This window comes from Ictalurus punctatus, chromosome 21, assembly GCF_001660625.3.
Source record: "Ictalurus punctatus breed USDA103 chromosome 21, Coco_2.0, whole genome shotgun sequence".
Taxonomy (NCBI): Eukaryota; Metazoa; Chordata; class Actinopteri; order Siluriformes; family Ictaluridae; genus Ictalurus; species Ictalurus punctatus.
This window is the reverse complement of record NC_030436.2, coordinates 6528720-6553655: the sequence shown is the minus strand read 5'-3', so window position 1 is coordinate 6553655 and position 24936 is coordinate 6528720. Positions and strand designations below refer to the sequence as shown.

At 36.6% G+C, this 24936-nt stretch overlaps 1 protein-coding gene across 2 annotated transcripts in view; it reads left to right on the top strand.

The window, feature by feature from the left end:
• The window catches only part of LOC108280992 (metabotropic glutamate receptor 7), a 225910-nt gene that overhangs the window by 188865 nt on the left and 12109 nt on the right, over nt 1-24936 (top strand). For both annotated transcript variants that reach the window (XM_017496509.3, XM_047149369.2), the window contains exon 9: nt 24359-24605. In XM_017496509.3, the coding sequence (XP_017351998.1) occupies nt 24359-24605 (247 nt within the window). The remainder of the gene's footprint in view (nt 1-24358; nt 24606-24936) is intronic.

The following is a 24936-nucleotide window of genomic DNA, read 5'->3' as shown; positions in this document are numbered from 1 at the left end:
TGACGTAACAATTTAAAGCCAAAATAGTGGGATTTTATATCAAAATAATGACACAACTTGAAATAGAAAGTTATAATGTCAGAACAATAAGATATTAAGTTAAATAAAGACATGCTATCTTGAAATAATGGGTTATTACATTACATTACATTTATTCATTTAGCAGACAATTTTATCCAAAGCGACTTACAAATGAGGAAATATAAGCAAAGCGATATATCAATCGGAGAACAATACAAGTAGTGCTACCATTTACATAGATTTATAACTGAGTTCTAGAAAAGCAAAGTGTGCAGAGTAGAGGTGTAAGAGCCAGAGAAAGTTTATTTATTTATTTATTTTTTAAAGATAATGTGGGGTTGGCGTTTTAGGGGTTAGTTACGTGCTCACGGAAGAGGTGGGTCTTTAGCTGTTTTTTGAATATAGTGACAGATTCTGCGGTCCGGATTGAGGTTGGAAGTTCATTCCACCACTGAGGAACAGTTAGTGTGAAGGTTCCGGAAAGGGACCTTGAGCCACGCTAAGTAGGCAATTAATTCAGAATAATGAGATACCAAGTTAAAATGATGGCATACTGTCAAATTAATGAGATATTAAATAATTGCATAGAATCTGGAAATAATTAGATAACTCATCTTAGAACACCATCATGTTATAACAAAGTAAGTCAGAAAATTAGATTGTAAGTTGAAATAATGACATAATATCTTGAAATAGAAGTGATTGCATAGGGGTTTAATTAGTCAACCCTGAGTTTAAGAAATTAGAAACAAGTGAATTCTTTCCTGCTTGAAAAATGAGAACAAAAACAGAAGCTCTGCCACCTGCTTTAATATTCTGAATGTGAAACACATGCCAGTATTTCTTTGCAGTCTGTTGTGGTTTTCTTCCAACACATGTTCAGCTCAGACACAGTGGGGCATGAACATCGGTAATGTGGTCAACTGACTGTAGGTGGCAAAACACAACTGTGGGATCAGTGGGATCTTGTTTCCTTTTTTTGACTACAATTATTTAATGTACTGCTACAAGGCAATGTTTACTGTAGCTGCATTCTCTAAGGTAGAATTATTGAGATGACAGTAAAGGCTGGATGAGCTTTAATGTAATGAAGGCACAGAGCTGATGCTAAACACAGCTCAGGAGATTTGATAATACTGATAATACTGGTTTTGTAGTTTGTCACTACTCTTTATATTGTATCTCTACTTAGTAATTTTTTAATTTTTGTCCATTTGTTAAATTTGCTTTGGTCAAACCTAAAAAAAAAAGAGGTAGATGTTTAAGAATAGAAGAACAATAAAACATGGTTTGATGAGGTGTTGGGCCTTCCAGCACAAGGCACCGAAACAACATCAAAGCCATTTAGCAAAGATTCTACAAGTCTCTGGAACTGTATTTGAGCGATGAACGCTGCTTTTCCAAGAGACATTCTCTCAGTTGGTGTTATGATGATGGTGCTGGAGAACAATATCTAACACAGCTCTCCAAAAGCTCCTGACTGGGTGCGAAGGCCATAGCATATGATTCACATCATTTTCATCCTCATCAAATTCCACCATTCCACCATTCAGTGAGCCCTTGTGCCCTGTGGATGTGGGCCACTCTCACTAGGATAGAAATTTCATCTTAGAATAAAGGTGATCAGTCAGAAAATCTTTAGATTGATTTGCAGTGACTGTTCCCTCCAGGACGACATGTGGGACCAAAACATAACATAACAGGAAAAAATAAATAAATAAATGTTTTTCATTACTAGTAATTAGTTACTAGCATTGTTATCCACAGTATGGCTAACATGGAGTGAAATGAAGGAAGGATGATACAGAGTCCTGGGAGATGATGGCCAAGCTCATTAGAGGAACACAGGCTCATCTGTAGCTGAGAGCAGCAGTGTGTGAAGGCCTGACGTCAGCAAAGCAGCCGAGCCGAGTGGAATTGTTAGAGCCAGGTTTGCACTGTGTGTCACTCCTTACCTGGCTAGTGTAGACCTGAATACAAATGATTCTAAACTGTTTCACACTGGCTGCAGGGGTTGTAATGAGTGTGCGTGTGTGTGGGTATATGGGTGTGTGTGTGTGTGTGTGTGTGTGTGTGTGTGTGTGTGTGTGTGTGTGTGGCAGGGTGAGTCATCACAAAAGCACAAGGGATTTCTCAGTCTCCAAGGCTAGCCATGTCCCACCAACATGTCCCACCAGTTTCCATCAACAAAATATTGACTTCACCTCAATATATCTGTGCACCACAGGCCCAGCACATGTCAGGGAAGATAAACAAGAAATTTATCCCTAGCCAGTCTCAACATGTAATGGAAAAAGTAATAGCTCCATGTGCAGCCTAGAACACAACTCAGAGGACTGTTATTAAGGGCAATTTGAGATGTTTTTAATGGTGGTATCGACCCAGCTATCAAAATCTGTAATTACAGGCCTGGGTGGGTGGAGTTTTTTCCAGCTTTACTTTATGATACTGTACTAAGTGGAGCTGCACTCAGGTACTATGATGATGGAACTGGAGATTACAGCATGGAACAACAACAATAAGAAGAAGTAGTAGTATATGGGCACAGTGGCTGAGTGTTTAATATGTTTGCCTCGCACCTTGGAATATTCTTCCTGTGCTTCTGGGTTTCCTCTGGGTACTCTGGTTTCGTGCTCAAAGGACATTCACTGTAGGCTGATTGTCATTTCCAAATTGTCCATAGTGTAAATGGGTGTGTGAATGTGTGTGGCCTGTGATGGCTTGGCTCCCCATCCAGGGTGTCCCCTGCCTTGTGCAATGAGTTCCCTAGGATAGGCTCCAGGCTCCCCGCGACCCTGTGTAGGATAAGCAGTATGGAAAATGGATGGATGGATGGATATCAATAACAACAATGAGCTTGAATGTGGCTACATACAAAATGCACAGCGTGGGATTGGTCTGATTAATTCAGAACATTTCTTAGGTCTTTCCTGACCACATTTTAGGAGTACTTCACATGAACACTGGTAATAAAAGTTGTGTGCATTTGTTTTTGCTGTTTATTGCATATTTGCATTAAGGCACTGTGGATGCAAAGGATTTGTATGTGGATGCTTGAGGCTGCAAGTCCATCCAATGTTTAAGCACATAACAGAAATTTGCAGCATGTGGATTCTTTCCGGCTTGAATAATTACAACAATACATAAAGCGCTGCCACCTGCCCTGATATTATGAATGTGAAAAGTATGCTAGCGCTTCTTTGCAGTCTGCTGCAGTTCTCTTCCAACACCTGTTCAGTTCAGGAACAGCAGGGCAGCTGACGTGGCAGTATGTGGCAAAAGACGACTGTAGTACAGTGGGAACATGTTTCCCTTTTATCTACAACTATTTAATGTTGCATGACTGATACTGATATGTAGCAATGTAGCTGCATTCACTAAACTAGTGTTATTGACATGATGGTAAAGGTTGGATGAGCTTTAATGGGATGAAGCTACGGAGCTCAGAGATCCCTCCCCTTATACCCCTTTGTCTAATTTGAGACTATTTGTGTAGAGGTCTAGGAAATCCCTTTAAATGTTCAAATGTTGACATCTTATTGACAATATATATTTCTGAAAACTAAAGACTTTCCTCAAGTAAAGTTGTAGCATTTTAAAGTATGCTTACCTTCAAAGTTGAAAAAGGAAAAAAAAAAATGCATTTCCATTTCAATTCCACTGAAAGCCACCAGCAAACTGATTGTTAAAAACCAAACACTATTTATTCATTTAACCCTTTACTGCATGTTGTTGCCACATGGAAACTATTAATTTATCTCAACTTATTTGATAGGCAATAATGCAAATTACCATTTTCCTAGGCAACTGGACTTTGGCATAACAAAAAGTGCCATTTCACATGACCAGGAAGTGCTGTTTGTACTTCCTTTTCTGCAGTCACATGAGATGGTGAAGGTCATCATTGGAGGGCTCTCAAAATTGGAAACTACTCAATGGAAAATGTTGAAACACTATCTGAGCAGTTAACATTTAGCTTTTGTCATTTAAGCAGTTTTATATATATTAAGTATTTTGTTAAATGGTAAAATGTAATTATTGTCGTATGGCAAGAACATCTGATAATGGAACTGCGGTATGTGTGTTCATGAATTGAAACAGGCCTACATAGCATAAAAAAAAAAAGACACTAGGCTTCTCTAATCAAAGTAAGAAAAACTCTTGTAATTTCAGATATTTTGCAACTGTACCTTGTTTTCTAAAGTAAGCATTCAAGAGATGCAAACGAATTAAAAAGATCATTGGATCCAAACGCCCAAAACATGTTTGGATCTCATTTTGTATGTATTTTGAGTGAGTAAATCCATCCACATACTTTTTACAACTGTAATTCCTTTCTAGAAGATATAATTTTTACATGCTTACTAAGTGGCAAAAAAAAAAAAACAAGCAAAAAAAAAAAAGAAAAAAAAAAAAAAAACCAACTGCAATTATTATCTGGAAATTGCAGTAATTGGAGTTGTAATCTCATATATTTTGTGTTATTTACACTCATAGTTTTTGACTATATTATACTTTCCACCATTGCACATTACTTACCATCTAACCCCCATCCCCATTAATTTTTTCTCACATTTTTAAATATAATTATATTACTTATAACTAATTCAAGTAATACAAATCCATAAAACTTTGTTTTTTTATGTAAATGTAATAATTCATGCAGTAGAGGGTTAATTTGCAGTTCATTTGATATGCAATAAAGCAAAATCTAAAAAGCATTTGATAAACAAGAGGCTAGTCATTGCTCTTGACTTTAATAATCATTGTTCACCATTACTATTTTGTGGTGAAATAATTGCTGGTTGGCTCAGTGAGTTTTGTTCTGTTGGTTATATTTCCATTTTTGTTTTCAAATTAACCCCCCCCCCCCCATTTCAACAAAAATGAATAGCTGGTGTTTATTCCATTTACAAGCTGAATCTATTAGGGATAAGTGCACTATGGTTCAGAGCAAGAAACTTGATCAAAACATGACATTCACTGGGTTTGAAATCTCTGCATTAGGCAGACAGACCGTCTGTAGACTTCTTATTTACATCATGTGACCTCTGTAGGCAGTAAGCATAGGTGAGATTATAAAGTAAATAAAAAGAAATATATTTAGAAGATAAGTAGAGTTCTGAAAATATGGATGGTCTGAACTACAAGATATGAAAAAGGTTGAAGTGCAATGTAATTACATCATTATTTCAATATAATATCTCATGATTTCAACTTTTATTCAACCTTTATTCATTTTCAACTAAACAAGCAGCAAGATTTATAAGCTATTATTTAATGTTTGTCTCATTAATTGATTGTGGGGTGTTAAATATTCATGGCTTAATATCTTGTTATTGTGGTCTATATTAAGTTAAAATAACAATATAACACTTTTTTTTTTCAAAAAATAAAACAACAAAACAAACCAAAAAGATTTTGATGAAATTCTGCCAAAATTCAGCTACAGTAACATCTCAGACAACCGCACATATATTATACGGAGATGTTAAACATTGTAAGTAAATTGATATACTGTATATGTTTTTGAAAGCTGTTCAGGTGTAGATACAGTAAAAGCATTTACTAGTCATTTTTGGTTAATGAAAAGCGTTCATCAGCACAAATTGTTAAATATATCCATTAGGTAATATAGTACATGTGCATTATTGTGATGAGGCAGGGCGGTTTCTCATGATTTACTGTGAGCTCGGAGACATTTCGATATGGAACACCTGTCGCTTGGTAATATCGCAGTGGAGGAATAGAAGCAGCTGGTATTCCTCTCGCTCTGATTTGAGTACAGATATATATTAACCCTTTCTCCTTTTCACCTTCCATAGCTCTATTCCCGAGGACATCTCATGCCTGGGCCTATTTTTTTTCCCCACATGAGACTAATAGCCTGGCTATATTTGCCCATGCCATTAATCACTAAACCAGTCAGGGATGATATTGTAGGGACCCAGGCTTTAAATGGTAAATTATCTTATCTCTCAGCAGGGAATCCAGCAGCAGGGGAATTTATAGATGTTCTTTTTGACAGCTCAGAAGGTTTACATTACCTAATAAGTCAATAAGCCTAGTGTACCTGTCTGGTACATATATTATAGGAGCAAATAGCAACAGAGGTACTGAGCTGTAATATATGTCAGTGGTGTTTGTGAGTAAGGGTACATTATTGATATTTCTGATGTGGATTATTTGATATGTACCATATGCATACTATACTGGATATGTTTAGCACACAAATAAGCATCACCCTGACGGCATACCATACAACAGCATTCAGCTTCAGTGACATATATTATCCATGTATATTCTATATGTATAACAATATATATTGTTAATAGAAGTCCATGGGACTTCTATTAACACTAAAGGGATAGACCGTCCAAAAAATATTAACTTTATACATTTTTCTCAATTCTGCCAAGTCAATTAATCAATTAGCAAAGTCATGTTTGGTGTACAATGTTTCTTTAATTTTCCTTTTTAGCTACACAGATAATGTTGCTAACATGTAAGAGATAGCATCTACCAGTAAGTAACTCAAGTAATCTAAAAGAGATTTACATAAAGCTTTATGCAAAAGGTTGGGCACCCCTAGCCAAATTACGTGTTTTTGATATTTGAAGGGAAAAGAAACACAAACGACCTCTGCACCAAACTATATTTGTTGTAAATGTAATTGCAAATCTAATTACTTTTTTTTTAAACAGGAAAAAATAAAATAGTAATTGTGGCATGTGCAAAAGTTTGCTCACCCTTCCAGATGTAAAGTCTCAGAAATTAATCAACTCATTAGGCCTTAACTGACACATTAGGACTCATTAGCCAGATCAAGAATTGTCAGGAGTAATATTGCCAGGATGTAATAACTTATCTGTCTCGTCAAACTTTATGCTAACCATGGGCTTGCCTAAGCAGCTGACTGATCTGAAAAGAAGCTAATTGATGCTTACAAAGCAGAGGAAGCCTATAAAAAGATCGCAAAGCACTTCCAGTTTGCAATTTCCACTGGCCAAAATGTCACTAACAAATGGCAGCTAAGGGGAACTGTGGAAATCAAGGCAAGCGCTGGAAAACCAAGAAAATTTTCAGATAGAACTGCTTGTGTGCTGAAAGGAAATGTAAAGCAAAAGTCCCAAATGACACTCAGGACCTGCAGGAAGATTTAGTTCACACAGGAGTGGTGGTGTACAATTCTACTCTGCAGTGTTGCTTGCAGCAATATAATTTGCATGGAAGAATCATCAGCTCAGTTTACCTGAGAGCTCATCACAAAAACAACGGCTGCATCCTAATATCACTACTACCCTACTACACAGTTGGTGAAAAGCAGTGCGCCAAAGGAGAAGTATGTCTGAATTCTCAGTATTCATAAAACAATAGGTGAGAAATGCCTGGATGACCTACTGCTTCCACAGAGAGTCTGTAGCATGGAACCAATGGACACTGCACTATTCCATGAGGCAAAGGGACTGGCACGAAAGAGCTGTCAGAATAAAAAATGATAGAAGACAGTGTGTCGGCTCTTTTTAAGTGTAAGTGCTACAGGTGTTAAGGTTGTTCCTTGTTCCATGCGGTTAAACCATACTTGTTTACCAACACCTGAGTAAATTGTTGATACTTAACTTGTTTAAGTATCAAAGAGAAAAAACCTCTAATTTGGCAGGCTCTTTAAGTTTTGGGGTTATGATGATGTCGTGGGTCATATGACAATGCCAACATGGCGGATATAGTATGTCCGGATTATATTCATACTACACACATATACTGATCAGTACGTACTGTGTCAATAAACAAGAAGTAGGTGCTGAATCGAATACAGTAGGTATTGTCACAGTACGTGATTTCGGATGCAGTCAACATCTAGATAAGCATAAGCATTTTGGCTAAACAAGTGCTGTGGACTAATGAAGTTAAAAGGAAACTTTCTAGCCAACATCAGCAAAGGTATATTTGGAGAAAAAAGGAGCAGCATTTGATGAAAAGCTTGCTGCAGAGGTTCGGTTTAGGTCTTTTCACTTCAAAGCTCAACAAAATGTGTAATTCGCCTGGGATGCCCAACTTTTGATTTTCATCTGCCGAAATTCATACAGATGGTTATTGGGGAAAGCCAGGGGATTGTGTCCGTCCCTCTAAAAATGATTTCCCTTCGAAGTGTCCTTATTATTATTTGCGCTCTGAGCTCCACAGGATTCCCCACAAACAGTAAAACCTTCGCTACAAACACTAAGGGGTTAACTTTGATGCATCAGATTTATATCACTTTGCTCACAGCTGATTGGTCCAAGTTGGGTTTGAGTTTTCTCACAGAGAAAAAACCTACTCCGGAGCAGATTATCTGTGTAATGTACGTTACCATGTTGATGAAACCCACTAAAAACCAATCCACCTTGTTGATACAGATTAAACAGCATTTGCTCAAACTAAACACAAACTTACCTGGGTAGCTACCGAGACGGACTTCGTGAAACAGGCCTCTGGGATTTGGAATGAAAATTTATGTTTTGTAAAAGTCTGAAAGGAATTGGTGTTTATTTTCATTGTCTGGTTGCTGAACCTACTTGTCCATCTGAGAACTACAAATTAAACCAATAACCTAAACACAAGGTATGCTTGTCCAGGGCTCCCAGGCTAATGAGTTGTCCAACAGATCATGTCTATTCAGGCATGTGTTTGAACTGGTAGCTATAATCTACTTAATTGGTACAGAAAACATGTCTTATCTAATCAAATACATTTTGTCTTAAGGGAAAGTCTGTATCAATTGGCTGAACTATTACTTTAACGGAGGAATACACTAAATATAATGAGTCCCCCCCAATTTTTTTTAACCAGAGCACTGCTGAATACAAAATTAATTTTCACCATTGTTGACAAGCCTCCTTTCTTGACAGCTTATAATAAATTGTTTTTGCTGCTATGTGATGACTCAGCCCCATCTGCATTTCTAAATCTGAAACACGTATCGTCCTGCATAATAGTTAAGCAGAGAAGCAATATATGTCACTGGGAACATGATTGCGATCGCTCTGAGACCACTGCGATCTCCCTGTGTTAGGTTAAAGTAACTGACAGCTCCTCTGACAGCCTATTCAACTATGCAATTGCGTGCATGCTCATTTTCACGTATGTATTTCCCAAATGCCAGTTTCAAATATTACATCACTGCGTAAGGTGAAGGACGCTTGTCTTGGATATTAATATGAAATAATACCTATCTCAGGCTGTCACAAATGGCACTTTCTTGACATGGCGTGTAACTGACAAATAAGCGAGAGTAATTTGGAATGCTCTGTAACTTCCCTCAATCCAATATAAATACTGTTGATTTAATTCGCCGTCAGAAAATGCCTGTTATCACTGGTAGTTGTGAGATTATGCTAAGCAGACAATGGCATACTCCATCTATAGTGCTAATTATAGATTTCTGATATTCAATAAGAACTTTCTGGAACCACTACAACACTGAAATGTGTGACATTTAGTTTAGAAAATCAACTTTAACCTTTATATACCTTGTGTGAGGAAACGCTCATATACAAATGTTTTAATAAAACTGGTTCAGTAAAATTGGCATTTTCTTCCTCTTTTCCTATTAAAAAAAAGATTAGCTTTAAAGCTGACACTGGAGACTCCTTCCATAAACATTACATAACTATTTTTTATCCATTTATGTGGCTCGTCCACTGTACAAGTCTTTGTGAATGATCTGTTACTATAGAATGTACAATGTATAAACCTTATTTAAAAGAATATTAGAAAAAAACAATAATTGACTTCTATATAATTCATGAAAAAAAACAGTAATTCCTCAGACTTATACTTCTTACAGTTAAAGTGCCTCTGGCAAGACTTCCCATGGTTTTGTGAAGCTGGTTCGATTTCTCTGTCTAACCTTTCGATTCAGCTCCTACTACAGCAGGTCAATTTGGTCATTTAAGGTTTGTTAAGCTGATTTGCTTTCTTCTGCAGTTGATTATTTTCTAATAACAGTACATCATGAAGAGTTTTATTCCTCAGATACCACAGCAAATTGTCAAAAGTTCTTTGTAATGACACATCATTCTTTTTATTTGTTTATATGTATCATTGCAGAATGTCCACAAAACTAGTTAGCTCCTGTTACCCCTGCATTATATTAACCAGAAACGGCAATTCCTTTCACCAGCGTTTCTTTATATATATCTTGAAGATAATAAGGCAAAATATGCAGCCTGAAGACTTTTACATGTCAGAGAACTTTAGACTGTTACAAAGTAGTGACACTGGAGACCCCTCATATATATATATATATATATATATATATATATATATATATATATATATATATATATATATATATATATATATATATGAGGGAATACTATTTAGGGAATAGACAGAGAGACACTTAAGAAATAATCTCCCCTACCTGATACTGTTAAGTTTATATATATATATATATATATATATATATATATATATATATATATATATATATATATAGATATATATATATATAAACTTAACAGTATCAGGTAGGGGAGATTATTTCTTAAGTGTCTCTCTGTCTATTCCCTAAATAGTCCTTTTACAGGTGCTATAAAGATATAGCACATATTTTAAGCTTGCAATTTTGTATTCTTTGACTATAAATTTTGTTTGATAGCTGTGAACTCAGCAGCACTGTGGTATAAAACACAATTTAAAAAGTGGCCCTAATATTCGACAAGTAATGATCTACTTCAAGGTTGTATCTGTGGCCCGTTTTCAATAGTGTGAGTTTACGAATGGCAGTCTCAAACCTCTCTGACAGTTAACAATGTTTTACAAGTGTTTTAAAATGAAAGAGAACTGATTTGAAATGAATCTTAGAGAGCTTAAACTCAGTGCTTGCTCACTGCAGAGTTCTTTTTCACAAGCCAAGCTTATTTATGGATTTCTCTAGCAAGCCCATCATCTTTACATGAATACTCTTTTTGATTCTTTGCATCTGCATTTATGTGTTATTGAACCAGATAAATACAGAAGTCACTGCTGTTACCAAAAAGCTGGCGACCTTAGAAAACACCACCCAAATTCATCAGCTCCACATTTCTTTTGTTAAAGCCGCTGCACCTGAAATGCTCGAGCATGTCAAAGCATTAAAAAAAAATTCCACCTGCATTTTCTCCAACAAAACAAGCTTATTTGTATTTATGAAGATGTGAGTTCAGACAAAAGTGCTTCATATTTTAGTTTAAAATAACACAGATGTCCAAGAACACAACAAATGATGTGCCTATGCTTGGATTTCTAGGTTGTTCATGCTGTCACTTGAAGCATAAAGGAAATGGAAGAGCGGTGACAATATACTGTACTGCAAAAACAGCTGAGTTTCATGTTGTTTTATGTTTCTCTGTTTTTGGGCTTTTCCTATTTATTCCCTTAAAGTGACCTACATTTCATACAGCTCAAGAGCAAATGTGTGTGTGCGTTTGCCCAACTGCACTTGGAGCTGATTTTCCTTAACTGTTGTAAACACTAATAGAACACTATTTAACCAATTGCATGTATGGAAATATGTCATAGTTTAGCAGTTATGTCACAGACGTTGTAAGGAGAAGCTGTGTACTTTCTTCTGTTCTACCATACCCCAAAAGGTGTTCAATTGAATTCAGATATGGTGACTGGGAAGACCACTGAAGAACATGAAACTCATTGTCATGTTCATGAAACCAGTTTGAGATGAATTTTGCTTTGAGGTGGTGCATTATCATGCTGTAAGTAGCCATCAGAAAATGGGTAAATTGTGGTGATGAAGGGATACACATGGTCAGCAACAATACTCAAATAGGCAGTGGCATTCAAGCAATGATTGATTGGTATTAACAGGCCCAAAGTGTGCTAAGAAAACATTCCCCATACCATTACACCATCTCGACCAGCCTGGACTGTTGACACAAGGCAGGTTGGGGCCATGGATTCATGCTGTTGGCACCAAATTCTGATCCTACCATCTGTGTCCCTCAGCAGAAATCTTCACCTGTCCAGTTTTGGTAAGCCTGTGCCCACTGCAGCCTCAGCTTTCTGTTCTTGGCAGACAGAAGTGGAACCCGACATGGTCTTCTGCTGTTGTAGCCCATACACCTCAAGGTTCGATGTGTTGTGCATTCTGAGATATTTTTTTATACTCATCACTATTTTACAGAGTGGTTATCTGAGTTACTGTAGCCTTTCTGTCAGCTCGAACCAGTCTGGACATTCTCAGTTGAAATCTCTCAACAATAATGGAGACTCCTTCTAAAAAACACTAAATAAACATTTCCTTAAAGAAAACCTCACCATTCAGTAATTGCACACGTTTTGTTTTGTTTAACTTGTTACTATTGAAATGATAATGCATTAGAATGACATTGTCAAATGTGGAAAACATTGTGCAAATTAGCACATTTTGTGGTAGTAAAAGTAACACTGAAGCTAAGATGAGCTACTTTGCCTGTGCCTATGCCACTAATGCTATTTGGATTCACATCTCCATTGTTGACATAATCTCCAGGCAACATATGGCCAACTTTATCACTGGTTCACTAATGGTCTTCAATTGCATCACACCTGATATTAAAAAGCTCTTAAAAGACTTAAATTAAATTTCGTTCAACCCTGTTACTGAAATAAGATGCAGTGGTAATGGATCAGTTGTAAATTGAATTGATTGAGTCTTGGGTGGTAGTAATTATCATGAAGTAGTTCACTTTTATTAGTGAAATAGGGAGCGTGATGGAGTCAAATCCAAGGTTAGAATTTTATTAAATAATTTTAATATCATATTTAATAGCCAGACATCACATGCGGAGTATGCATACTACCCTGGATTCTGCTATGTTAATATATGTCTAGTGTATTATATGTTGAATTTGTCCTTAAAATGTATAGGAAATTCCATAACCAGGTCATATCTAACTATTTGCCTTTATCTTATGATGAAACATTTCTGTCTTGATGGGAGTGGTGTCTTCCATGGTGACCCAACCCCCATCCACAGGCCACAATGTTTTAGTGAATGGTTTGATGGGGATGAAATTAATGTCACCATTTCGCTGATGCTGCTCTAGTTGCTCGTGGTGGCCCAACACCTTAATAAGACTGACCTTTTCCTTTAATTCCTTTAAATTTAGCACTATTTTTCTGATCACCTTAAAAACTAGTAGTTATATGTTGTATAAATAAGTACTTCTTTTGTATTTATAAAGTTAACTCCATAAGTTATCTGCAGTGTTTGGGAAGATACTTTGGAATTTGAATGGTAGTTGAGCATGTAGTGTTGCTATTTGTAGCAAGCTACTCTCCAACCCTGTGGTGATAGTGTGGTGCTAGTCAACATTTGATGCTAAAGGGGATTTCAAAAGGAACACAAAGTGCCTAACTTATTTGTTAAACAACTGGTGGTATGTTTGGTAAGTTTTCAAATGAAGCTTCACATTTCAATAACATACAAGTCCTATGTTTATTAACATTTGTCCTGCAAGTGTTACTTGCCAATCACCACAATTATCATTTTAGTGGCATATTTATGAGTAAATGCCATTGAAGCCATAGGGCAACTCTTTGGTTTACGGTGGATATAAATTATATGATAATAAAAAGCGAATATAATGAAGCTAAAATGATCTCTTCCACTTCTTACACGGGAGATGGAAAAGTGTTAGCTTCCACAGTTATCATTTCAGCACCGCTAAGGTCGCCTAATGGACTCCACTGCTGTGTCGTTTGAAGCTCAAATAGATGTTTTTGCTTCTGTTCCATCAGCTCATCGCCTTTTCCCAGATATGCTTTCAAAACAGTGTGAGTGCTTGATGTTAGATTTTTTTTACCCCCCTCTTTTCGAACGATTTGGATATAATCGCACAATCATACCCTAGGCAGGTGCAGGCAGTATCCATAAATCTCATTATGTTTCTTTTATGCTTTCATTTGCATAATCCCGGCCCCCGCTTCTGAATGGTTCGTCTATGAATACAAATTACTGGTTTTGCCTTTTTTCCCTTTTAATTTGTTCATTTTATCCTAAATGCACTGAAATTCGGAGACAGTTTAGTAGTTAACTCTGTACTTCTGACCAATTCTCCAGAGGTACAGGTTCATAATCAGGTGGCTACCGTAAAACCCTGTACATATGCACACACTATGGTTTCTACTGTATGCTAGGGATTTGTGATAAGACTAAAGTGAAAATGTATTGAGGATTTATACCCCCTAACTCCACCCTCACGATGCACTGTTCCTCTTTAGGGTTTTTTTTTCTGGTAAGTTGAGCACTGAATTATATTCCATTTAGAATATTTGACTGGTTCCATGTTGGTGGGCTGCAGTGCACACACACAGTAAATCACCGTAAACCACAGAACGGCTGCCATTTGCAAATTGAGACGTATACAGTATTTATTATGAAAAGCTCATTTCAGTGCATTTGCATGTGCAGCTGTGCGTTTCAGCCACGTGTTTGTCATCATCTGTAGTCGACAGCGTTTATTTAGGTCACTGACCACAGGTGCTATGATTTCTGCAGGTCTTGCATTTTTATCAGACTGCTTAGAGCACACACTCTCAAGCACAGACAGAGCGAATCATCATCTACATGATGCACATGCCACCATATGGCCATAAGGAACAAAAAACAGTCACAAAGTGTGCAGTAATAAAGCATGGAAGTCTGCATGCTGTATTCCCTCCTGGGCTGCTATGCTATAGTGCTGTGGTGTACTGACATGTTTTTGCTACACCAGCTTTTCATTAAATAAGACTGCTGTTGCATGCGAGAGCCTGAGGCAGCTAGACATATGTGTCGTGTCAATATATTACATCTTATCCAAGGATTATCAGAGGTTAGAGTATGCAGACAGGGTTAGAATACACAAACCAATAATAGGGAAAAAAAAAAAAAAAAAAAATTAAACAAAAAAAGCAGCAACACCAAACAGGTTAAAATTAGAAAAAAGACAAAAAAAACACAGATTATAACATGGACCTGAAGCATTTCCATTTCCATCTATTGTTGTCAAGCAGATAATAATCTACACTTATATTACAGCAATGTTGACTTTGTTTCTGATTCTGATTGGGCTGATTAGTTTTCTTTACCGCCAGCTCTCGTTTTTTGGGGGTTTTTTTTAGTTAGTGATTGAGATTTTCTGTGTGGACATGTTTATTTAGGATTTTTTTGAAGGGGTCTCCAGTTTCAGTTAGAGGTAAAGGTATTACTTTGGATTTTCCAACAAAGGAAAGTCTTCTGAATAGATAACTCTGTGTTTTGTCGTTTCTCAGAGCCACGACAAAGAGTCTGATGAGGTAAACAACTGTTTATAGCTTGTATAATGTAAGTGATAACAGGACCAAATTTGCTTTCTAGACATTCCACAACATTAAACATAGCTATAAATGGATACAATTTATGATATGTCATTAATACAATAATAAGATAATAAAAGTAATGTAATCGTTAGCAAATTGCTGTATTATAAGAGGAAAAGAATGCACTTCAAATTTGGGGTGGTAACAGTAAATGCCATCATACCACCATAATGTTGATTATTTTCCTATAAAAGTACACCCCAAAGTGTTTAATTCCTTACTTATCACTCTACAAATGCTGCAAAATGTCTTATCCGAGAGTTGACCAATGCAAGATAGTTATAGGAAGAGCAGAGACAGCTAATCACGGAGAAATGCTAATTAAAATAGCTTGTTACACACATTGCAAAGACATGATGCAGTCAGTATGTTTTCAGTGCAACAATTACAACCAAATAATACGAATGGTAATCAGAGGGTGTGGTCCAAACTGGGCTGGAGTAGGAGTGATGAAAACAGGAGAGTTCTTTTGATGAATTTCTTTATACACCACAACAATTATAGATAACATACCTTTTTTTCCACAAACACCTCTCTGTGGAAAACAGCTTATAAATGCGGCTACCATCTCAGAAATGGCGCAGCGAACATTACAGATAGTTTAGCGTTTGATGATGTTGTTTATAAGCACAGGATCAGTCCCTCCTGCAATAACATTGTCATACAGCCTTGGTGACTCCCTACCAAGCTGAATAAATGAAAATAACCCATGTGTGATATTGCAATAAAAACCGAAAGCCGTGCTTGCTGTGGCAGCTCAGCCAATTTGCTGACCTGTGTAACTCATTCTGCAGAGTAATTTTCACTGAATATATTTCTTGGTGTGAATGCAGCATAATGCATAGTTACTCTTAAACGAACGCCTCATAAGCGCATGACCTCGCAGTCCCGGAGTGCACAAGTTTAATTTGTTCTGGCTCATTGTATGAGTACTTTCATGATAAGAGTTTTATCCATCCAGCCACAGCGATAGGAACGGCATTACTGCTAATTGCATTTGCATCATTTAGGGGTTATATCAAAACCACGAAGGATTCAGGCATGCGCCGTGCCTCAGTGAGAACGGATTCAGTTACTGTGAAGGATTTAAATATTTGAATACAGTATTTGACTAGCAAGGAATTCTGAAGTGGACCTTTCTATGAATCCTGCTTTAATATAGCTTAAATTTTTCAATAGTTCTTTGAAGGTATAACCTTAACCTCACAGCTTCCACGCTTCAGTCTTGTATTATCTTAATTAATTTGCATGTAACTACTGGATAAAATACATTAAAGATTGGAAATGGAAAAGACCATGAGGTGAAATAGTCCTTATAAAAGTAGTTAATTCATTATGACTCATATTCATTTTGCAATAACAGCAACTCCTGATCATGTTTTATATACTTACACACAGCAGTTTGCCATTAGTGACAGTATTTGTTACTTTATTTTAAAAAATGATACATCACACTTTTTATTCATTTATTCTTACTATACATTTAATGTTGCGGAATCTCAGCAAAACTTTATCTATTATATAGTTATCATTTAAAATGATGTTATAGCAGCTATAAACAGCTTTTCTGTTTTTCTCTCTCTGTCTTGAAGATAATAAGACAAAAAAAGCACCTTGTCAAGAAACCAAGAAACCAGACAGCACAATACTTGCTGTTATAAAACGCTGACACTGGAGACTCCTTCAGTATCAATGATTATACATTTTTCTTAATTAACCCATTTTTATTTCATGCATTTTTAGGTTTATATATTATGTGAATTGTCACTCTACATGCCCCACTTCATTAGATGTTACTATAGAAACGATGACGTATTAGTCAAAGCGCAATTCTACACACCTTTGATTTGAATTCCAGCCGGCACTATGATCTGAGATATTGTTATAGAAAATGAATCAACACCTTCTGACCTTGGATTTCTGATCGGAAGGTTGTGAGTTCAAATCCCAGCACTGCCACTGCTGGGTCCCTGAGCAATGCCCTTAACCTTCAACTGCTGAAATGTATAAATGAGATAAATATAAGTTGCTCTGGATAAGACATCTGGCCAATGCCATAAATGTAAAAACCACAAGTTTACATCTTAGCTAGTCGATTCTTTTCTATGCAGAGTCAGCTCACTGGGGGAAAATATCTGACAGAAAAGAAAAGAAAATCGAAAAAGCCTGACATAATACTACTGCAAGCAAGCTGGGTTTTTTTTTTAGTTTCATGCATATATCTCATCTACTTCCTCCAATTAAGATGTACTCTCTAAGCAACGACAAAGCTGTCACTTTTATCCAGAGTGACTGAAGGTACCACATAGCTGTATGCCAGCTCCCGTCTCCTTCTTTTTTCACTAAGTGTTCATACCTTCTTTGGATTGGTGCTCGACTCAGCCGTGGGTGTGTGTACAGATGTGTTGTGTATAGCAGATTCTGTTTGCTTTCCATATGTGTTGCTTGGCAAAAAAAATAATAAAATAAAATAATAAGAGGCTGGTATTTTGTTTATGTTTCAAAGTCAAAGTGGGTTAGAGGAAAAGGGAGATATCGCTTCACAAAATTCAGCCCACATATCATTCTAACTCATCTGTCCAACTGACAGAACTTGGAGAAGAAATGAGAGACTTTGAGCATTATACATCTAGATGTAGATATTGAAGAGCATCACATACTGCATGACAAAAATCGTTGAAGGGAAACCCATTTTTAAACACCAATGTTTATGTTTATTGCAGTAGAAAACTAGCCATTTCACATTTTGTCAAACTGTCAACAGTCGACAAATTTTCAAGGATAGCTTGACAGATTTTGTTGGAAATGCTACCCTGACTTTGGTCGTACACTCTTAAAAAAAACAAGGTTCTTTAAAATTCCTTTAAGGGGTTCTTCGTACGTTTTCACCTGCTTGAGCTTAAGCTTTGAACACATTTTGTAGTGCTACTAGGTACTGCAAAAATTATACATTTGCAAGTGAAGATATCTTGAATAAATGAAACGTTATCTAATATTCCTCATTATGAGTTTACTACTGTATATAACAAAGTATTAAGCTATTCCTATACATATTTACAAACTCCAAGCTTAGATTTGTCTTATACTATTGGCAGATAATTTTGCTTCTTTCTAGAACGAAACTCTTGAAATAAGCAAAATGATTTGCTAATGGAATAAGACAATCTAGAAATAGGATTAAACAGCCCATAATATTGAAGTGAGGGAGCGTCAGTATAATTAGGGAAATTATTTGCAAATAAATCATCATAAATTATATGATTGCATAAGTATTCACCCCCACATTTCTACAAAATCCCTAAATTAATCTTGATGCAGCCAGGTTCCATCAGAAGTCGCATTATTAGTTGAATGAAGCCAATTTATAAGGGCCACATGATCTCAGTATATGCTCTTGTTCCCCGAAGGCCACAGAATTTGTTAAACATACCTAGCAGACAAGAAGACCAAAGAGTTATCAAAACAAGTCAGGGACAAAGTTCTGGAAAAGTATCAATCAAGTACTGGTTATAAAAATATATCCCAAACTTTGAATATCTCACAGAGTTCTAGTAAATCCATTATTTAAAAAAAAAGAAAAGAATGTGGCACGACTGTCACTCACATGTTCCCAATTAAACAGGTTGTAACACTACAAAATTGGGAAAAATTCTAATACTTATGCAAGGCATTGTATATGGTTATTAGAGGGACAGTGGAACATTGGCTCATTGTTAATCTTGGATTGGTTGTGATTACATGTTGCTATACACTGGGAGACTGTACATTTTTGATTTACTTTTAAATTTATTCAGCAGATCAGCATCAGATTAGCATTAACCTAAACTTAAGCCTATTGTGGATCTAGCAAATGTATTATACCTGGATTGCACCAAAAAATCCCTTCCAATTTTAATGATGGCAAGTCTAACATCTACAATTGGTATTAACTCATGCACAACTTCAATCTTCTCATATTTCCTTACACTTACTGCCAGTTGAATTATGAGTACAGCTCACATTTATTAATGCTGGAACTTGTCTAATTAATTATTAGTGTGTCTTCCCCCCCAGCCCACATATCTTATTGAAGTGTTTCAAACAAACATAACAGGAAGATGTGGTGTTTGCATTAATCAACACTATAAGCTATATAAAAAAAATAATAAAAAAAAAAGCCCAGGACAACAGACTCAACAAAGGATGAACAGCAGCAATATAGGGAAAACTTAATAACCTATTGAGCCTTTATACCACAGTTAATTCCGGTCCACTAATCTGATTGGTCGAGCAGCATTCCAAGAGTGCCTATATTTCCTGTAACCGCACTGGGACATTTCACTGTGTGTATAACTCTGCTCTACTGTGTTTGCCATGTAAAATTCCATTTCCTATATTGAAACCATTACTATAGTAGTGTTAGTAATATCATCAGAGACATGGCAAATGATACTTTTCAGGAATATAAGTTATAAGACTTAAAATATGAAAGCTCTTCAGATGAAGATAAAAAGGAAGAAAGGATGCCAATTTTAGCAGGAGAACCTTTAATGGGAATGTACAAATCAATGTGAATGAGCTAGCCATGTAGTCGATGTGCTATGAAGGGAGTGTCGTGTCTACGGGATCTGTTTTCACTAGTGGGAACAAAAATAAACAGAACATTTGGCTATATTGTGTCCAAAATGTCACTTACTCAATATCTCAATATTAATTTATTGTTTATAGAACTGTATAAAAGCAATATCACAGTTGATATTGTTATACTGAATATCAGCACGACTGCAGTTCACTGCAGGCATGAGCCGTAAGGATACCTAAGTATTCCAATATTGCTTAAGTATACCTAGGGTTAGGAAAGGGAAGCCCTCTATTCAAGGGTTCTATATTGAACTTTTAAGCTCCATCAGATAGACAAACCAAAGAATTCTGAGGATGCCAACTGGGATATGTTATTTATAGTCAAGCAATTTATTGTTCAGAGGTATCAAAGCTTCATGATGTAAAAGAAATGGCAGGTTGACTCTTCAGATTGCAGCATGCCATAATCTAAACTGGTAATGTGTAAACTTTTTTATGCTATGATCCTAACAATTTGAATAAACAATTTGATTTGTCATTGGTAAACACATACTCTATGGTTAACCATGTTTCTCTGTAGCTTTTTCTCTATATTTTCTAGCCAACATCACATAACAAATTGGTAGATGATTGTTGCTTCAACTCACAAGACTTTCAGGGAACCATTGTCAGGCTTTTGAGCAAGATTCCTAACCCTTGACTATAAGCTGTATGCTTGGGATAAATGCTTCCGGTCTATTAAGTAATTTTGATTAAAAAAAAAAAGTATGTCAATGTCCACCTCTGCCCTGTGTGTGTGGAGTTTGCATGTTCTCCCTGTGCTTTGGGGATTTCCTCTGGGTATTCTGGTTTTCTCCTCCAGTCCAAACACATACATTGTAGGCTGACTGGCATCTGTAAACTATCCATACTATGTGAAAAGGTTAGTGAATGTGTGTGCGATTGTGCCCTGTGATGAGTAGGCACCCCATCAAGGGTGTCCCCCACCTCGTGCCCCCGAGTTCCCTGGAATAGGCTCTAGGCTCCCCCACAACCCTGTGTGGTACAAGCGGTATGGAAAATTATGGCAAATATAAAAACATGACAGCAAAATTTCATCTTTCTGTATAAAATGAAAGTGGAACTCTGAGCTGTAGTAAAATATTTTGATCTAATTGGATCACAAGACCAGGCTTCATCTTCACTCCTATCAGACAAATAGCTTTTTGACATTGACAACCCTCAATTAAAGCATTCTTGAATAATTAAGCTTATCAAGCTTCTGCTTGTCAAGCCATGCCTTTTTGTGTTGGAATTGTCATTTTATTAACAGCTGAAAATAACTTGTGGCTTTTATTCTCTATATAAAATATTAATTCATTCATATTTAGGTAACAATTTATCCTGGACAGGGTCATGGTGAATCCAAGTCTATCCTAGGAACACTATGCCCGATGAGAATCGACCCAGGATGGGACCATCCCAGGGTACAAACATTCACGTTCACAAGAGTCACCAATCCCCCAGCCAGCATGTTTTTTGGAGGTGGGATGAAATCAGAGAACCTGAAGGAAACCCATGTGGACATTGGGAGAACATGTGAAACCTCATACAGACAGTAACTCAAGCACAGTATCAATCTGGGGACCAAGTATTATATATATACATTGCTGATATGCTCTAAATTGTCCGTAGTGTGTGAATGGGTATGTGATTATGTGCGATTGTGCACTGCGATGGATTTTCACCCCATCCAGGGTATTCCCCGCCTTGTGCCCCGACTCCTCTGAGATAGGCTCCAGGCTCCCCTGCGACCTTGTCTTGGATAAGTGGTACAGAAAATAAATGGATGGATATGTTCACATTCCATTGCACTTGTCAAAAGTGATAATGTGAAGCACCAGTGTGAAACAAACCATAAACTAACGGCTAATGGTTAAGCACTAAAAGTTAACTGCTGTTGCCATTTAATCCAGACCTTTGTAAGCAAGAAATTTTATGCAACTGGTCCTTTACGAAATTTGGCTGAATATCCAGGTATATTATATCACATTATATTCCACTAAGAAAACAATTTCAAATGAATTGCAGTATGGATCATCTCCATATAATATGCTACCACTTCAAAATCAACCCACGCACAAACAGACACTAACTAATAACTGACAAACCACTAGTAAAACTAAAAGAAAACCTGGTGCCAATTAGCTATTCATAATTAGCTGGATTTTTTTTCCATCAACAGCAAATCACAACCAAATTTATCTGTCCTCACTACAGAAATGAGATGTATGGTAATGCTGCAATGATAATATAGTTAGCTAGTTTGTTGATGTTCTCATATTTAAAAATGTTTTTAAAAGTTCACACTGTAACAGCAAATATGTAAAATATGTGTTTGTGCAATTGAAGGCTAGCTTATAGTTATGCTAGATCTCAAGCTTTACAGTAAGTCATACTTTTCCTAATAAAATTGTCTTACACAGTGGAAATCAAAACATGATTGGTTTATTTCACTATGGTGAAAATAAACGTTTTCAGTGGTGTAGCCACACCTACTACGGGTTTAAAACTGAATACAGATGTTGGTATGGATATTTGGAACACTCAAGTGATGCAAATAGTGTCATCACATTACACCCCAAAAGACACTATAAAAGAAGAACCTTAATTGGCTAATTTTCTTTTATGCCAAGTCAAAATTATTACTGTTTAGCTTCCAGCTAAAACTCTAAAAGGAAATGAGGCTATTTCTGCAACTCTTGCAGACAATATGGTTGGGGAAAAATGAACTAAAAATTGCACAAATCCTTAGAAGGCCCATATTAACAGATTACTGTAATTTGCACGTTGATAAATTAAACTGACACCCATGTATATATTCACAGTTTTTCCCTTTAATTAGACACGGTTGAACTATGTGATTTGTTACTCACCAAGAGCTCTAGTTTTCTACAATGCTACATGCAACCTGTGATTGTAGTGTGATTAACATGCTAATGGGGTGTGACACAAAGCTCCACAGATACTTGACTATTTAGTATCTTAACTCAGAAGTAGAGGTTAAACACATCTTTTATGAAACAAAGAAGAGGAAAGATATACCTTTAGATTAGCATCACTGCACTGCTTAGAGCCACGCGATTGGTCCTCCTTAAGCTGACCTTAATCATTCAGCATGTTGTACATGTAGCTCAAGGCAGTAAAGTTGATTACCATGGTTTTCTCGAGTATTTGAGCATTTGCTTAAGCCTAATTAAGTAAGGCTAAGACACATAGCAAGAAACCACAGTGAGGACAATTCTTCATAGATAGATAATGGTTTATCTTGAGGAAGGAAGTAATCTTGTTTAAGATACATTATGAGTCATGCTTTAGAAAAAAATGTGTATTTTTTTCCATGGTAAGCAATTTTACTGCTGCAGATAAGTCTATAAATATATAAATAGATAAGTATATAAATATTACAAGTATGTGAAAAAATAAAGGAGCTTTTAAAAAAATCCCTTGATTCCTGGGGAAGTAAAACTGGGGAATAAGGCGGTGCAATGCAATGCAACTATTTGTAGCTGTTTAGTGTTCCAAATATTCATATCTTTTTCGGTATTTGAATTTAACCCAGAAGTTGGCATATTTTAAACTGGATAGGTGTTTTTTGTTTGGTTTTGTTTTGTTTTTTGAGAGCTGCATGCATGTATTCATTTTGTTTGCATCTGCCCACGTCCTAACTAATTTATTTGGTTCAATTTCCCAAATTATAAACAATCTGTAGCCTAATTTAAACCACCCTGACCCTGACCAGGCAGTTACTAAGGATGATTGAATGAATGCTGCAAATGCATTGGTGTATGCCAATGCGGTCTTTTGTTGTCCAGCGCTGGTCTCAATGAACTTCATCTCTGACAGCTCACCCACATGAAATGGAAAACTTCCCACTTGCATGACTTTTTGAACCTTGTGTAAAGAAAAAAAAATACACCTTCAATTTGTATCTGTATTTGTTTTTTGTTTAGAACACGTTTTCTGTTCATTTATGAAGAATGTATTCATACTCCATTCTTCTGAATGTAAAGATTACAATCAGACATGCTTTTCTGACAAAATTGTCTCACCCACTGCAAATCAAAACATGACTGGTTGATTTTGTAAGCACTTTATAGTTATGTTGCATTTTTGTCAATTAGAAGCATACAGTATTCTAACTTGTGAAGTCCTAACCTAGATTCCTCTCTAGACACCAACCTGGACACCACAGAAGAAAAAATTTGGCAAAATTTTCCATGTTAATTTTCCTGTTAAACATTCACTCCATGTTCATGAAAGTAAATATTACAACAACAAAGCTACATCCAATACTAGAACCAGATTAGTTAACTATACTGTATTATGGATAAATACTGAAGATCCTGTTTTTTCCCCCCACATTGTTCCTCAGCTGTACATCCAGACCACCACACTGACCATCTCCATGAACCTGAGCGCCTCGGTGGCTCTGGGTATGCTCTACATGCCCAAGGTGTACGTGATCATCTTCCACCCGGAACTAAACGTCCAGAAACGCAAGCGCAGCTTCAAAGCAGTAGTGACGGCAGCCACCATGTCATCACGCCTCTCGCACAAACCCAGCGACCGGCCAAATGGCGAGGCCAAGACAGAGCTGTGTGAAAGCGTCGACCCAAACAGTAAGTAACACACCGTTTAAAATGTGCCGTTAGTTTACCTCCAATGACGCACACTTGCTAATGACAAAAAGTTAAACCTTTGTTATTTTTACCAGTTCATAGTGGGAGGAAAGGTATGAGTAATCCTAGTCAGTCGGGTGTAAGTCACGATATTTGGTGTGGTTGTAAGCAGATGATGATCTACTGAGAGTTTCTGCCATACGTGTGTAGGTGTCAGTAAAATACTGTATGTCTATCTTGTCTAGAATGAAGTGATAAAAATTATGTTCCATAAGCAATTGCTCACATTGTTCTCCAGCTGATTTCTGCAATAAAGCTAGAAATGTAAGGA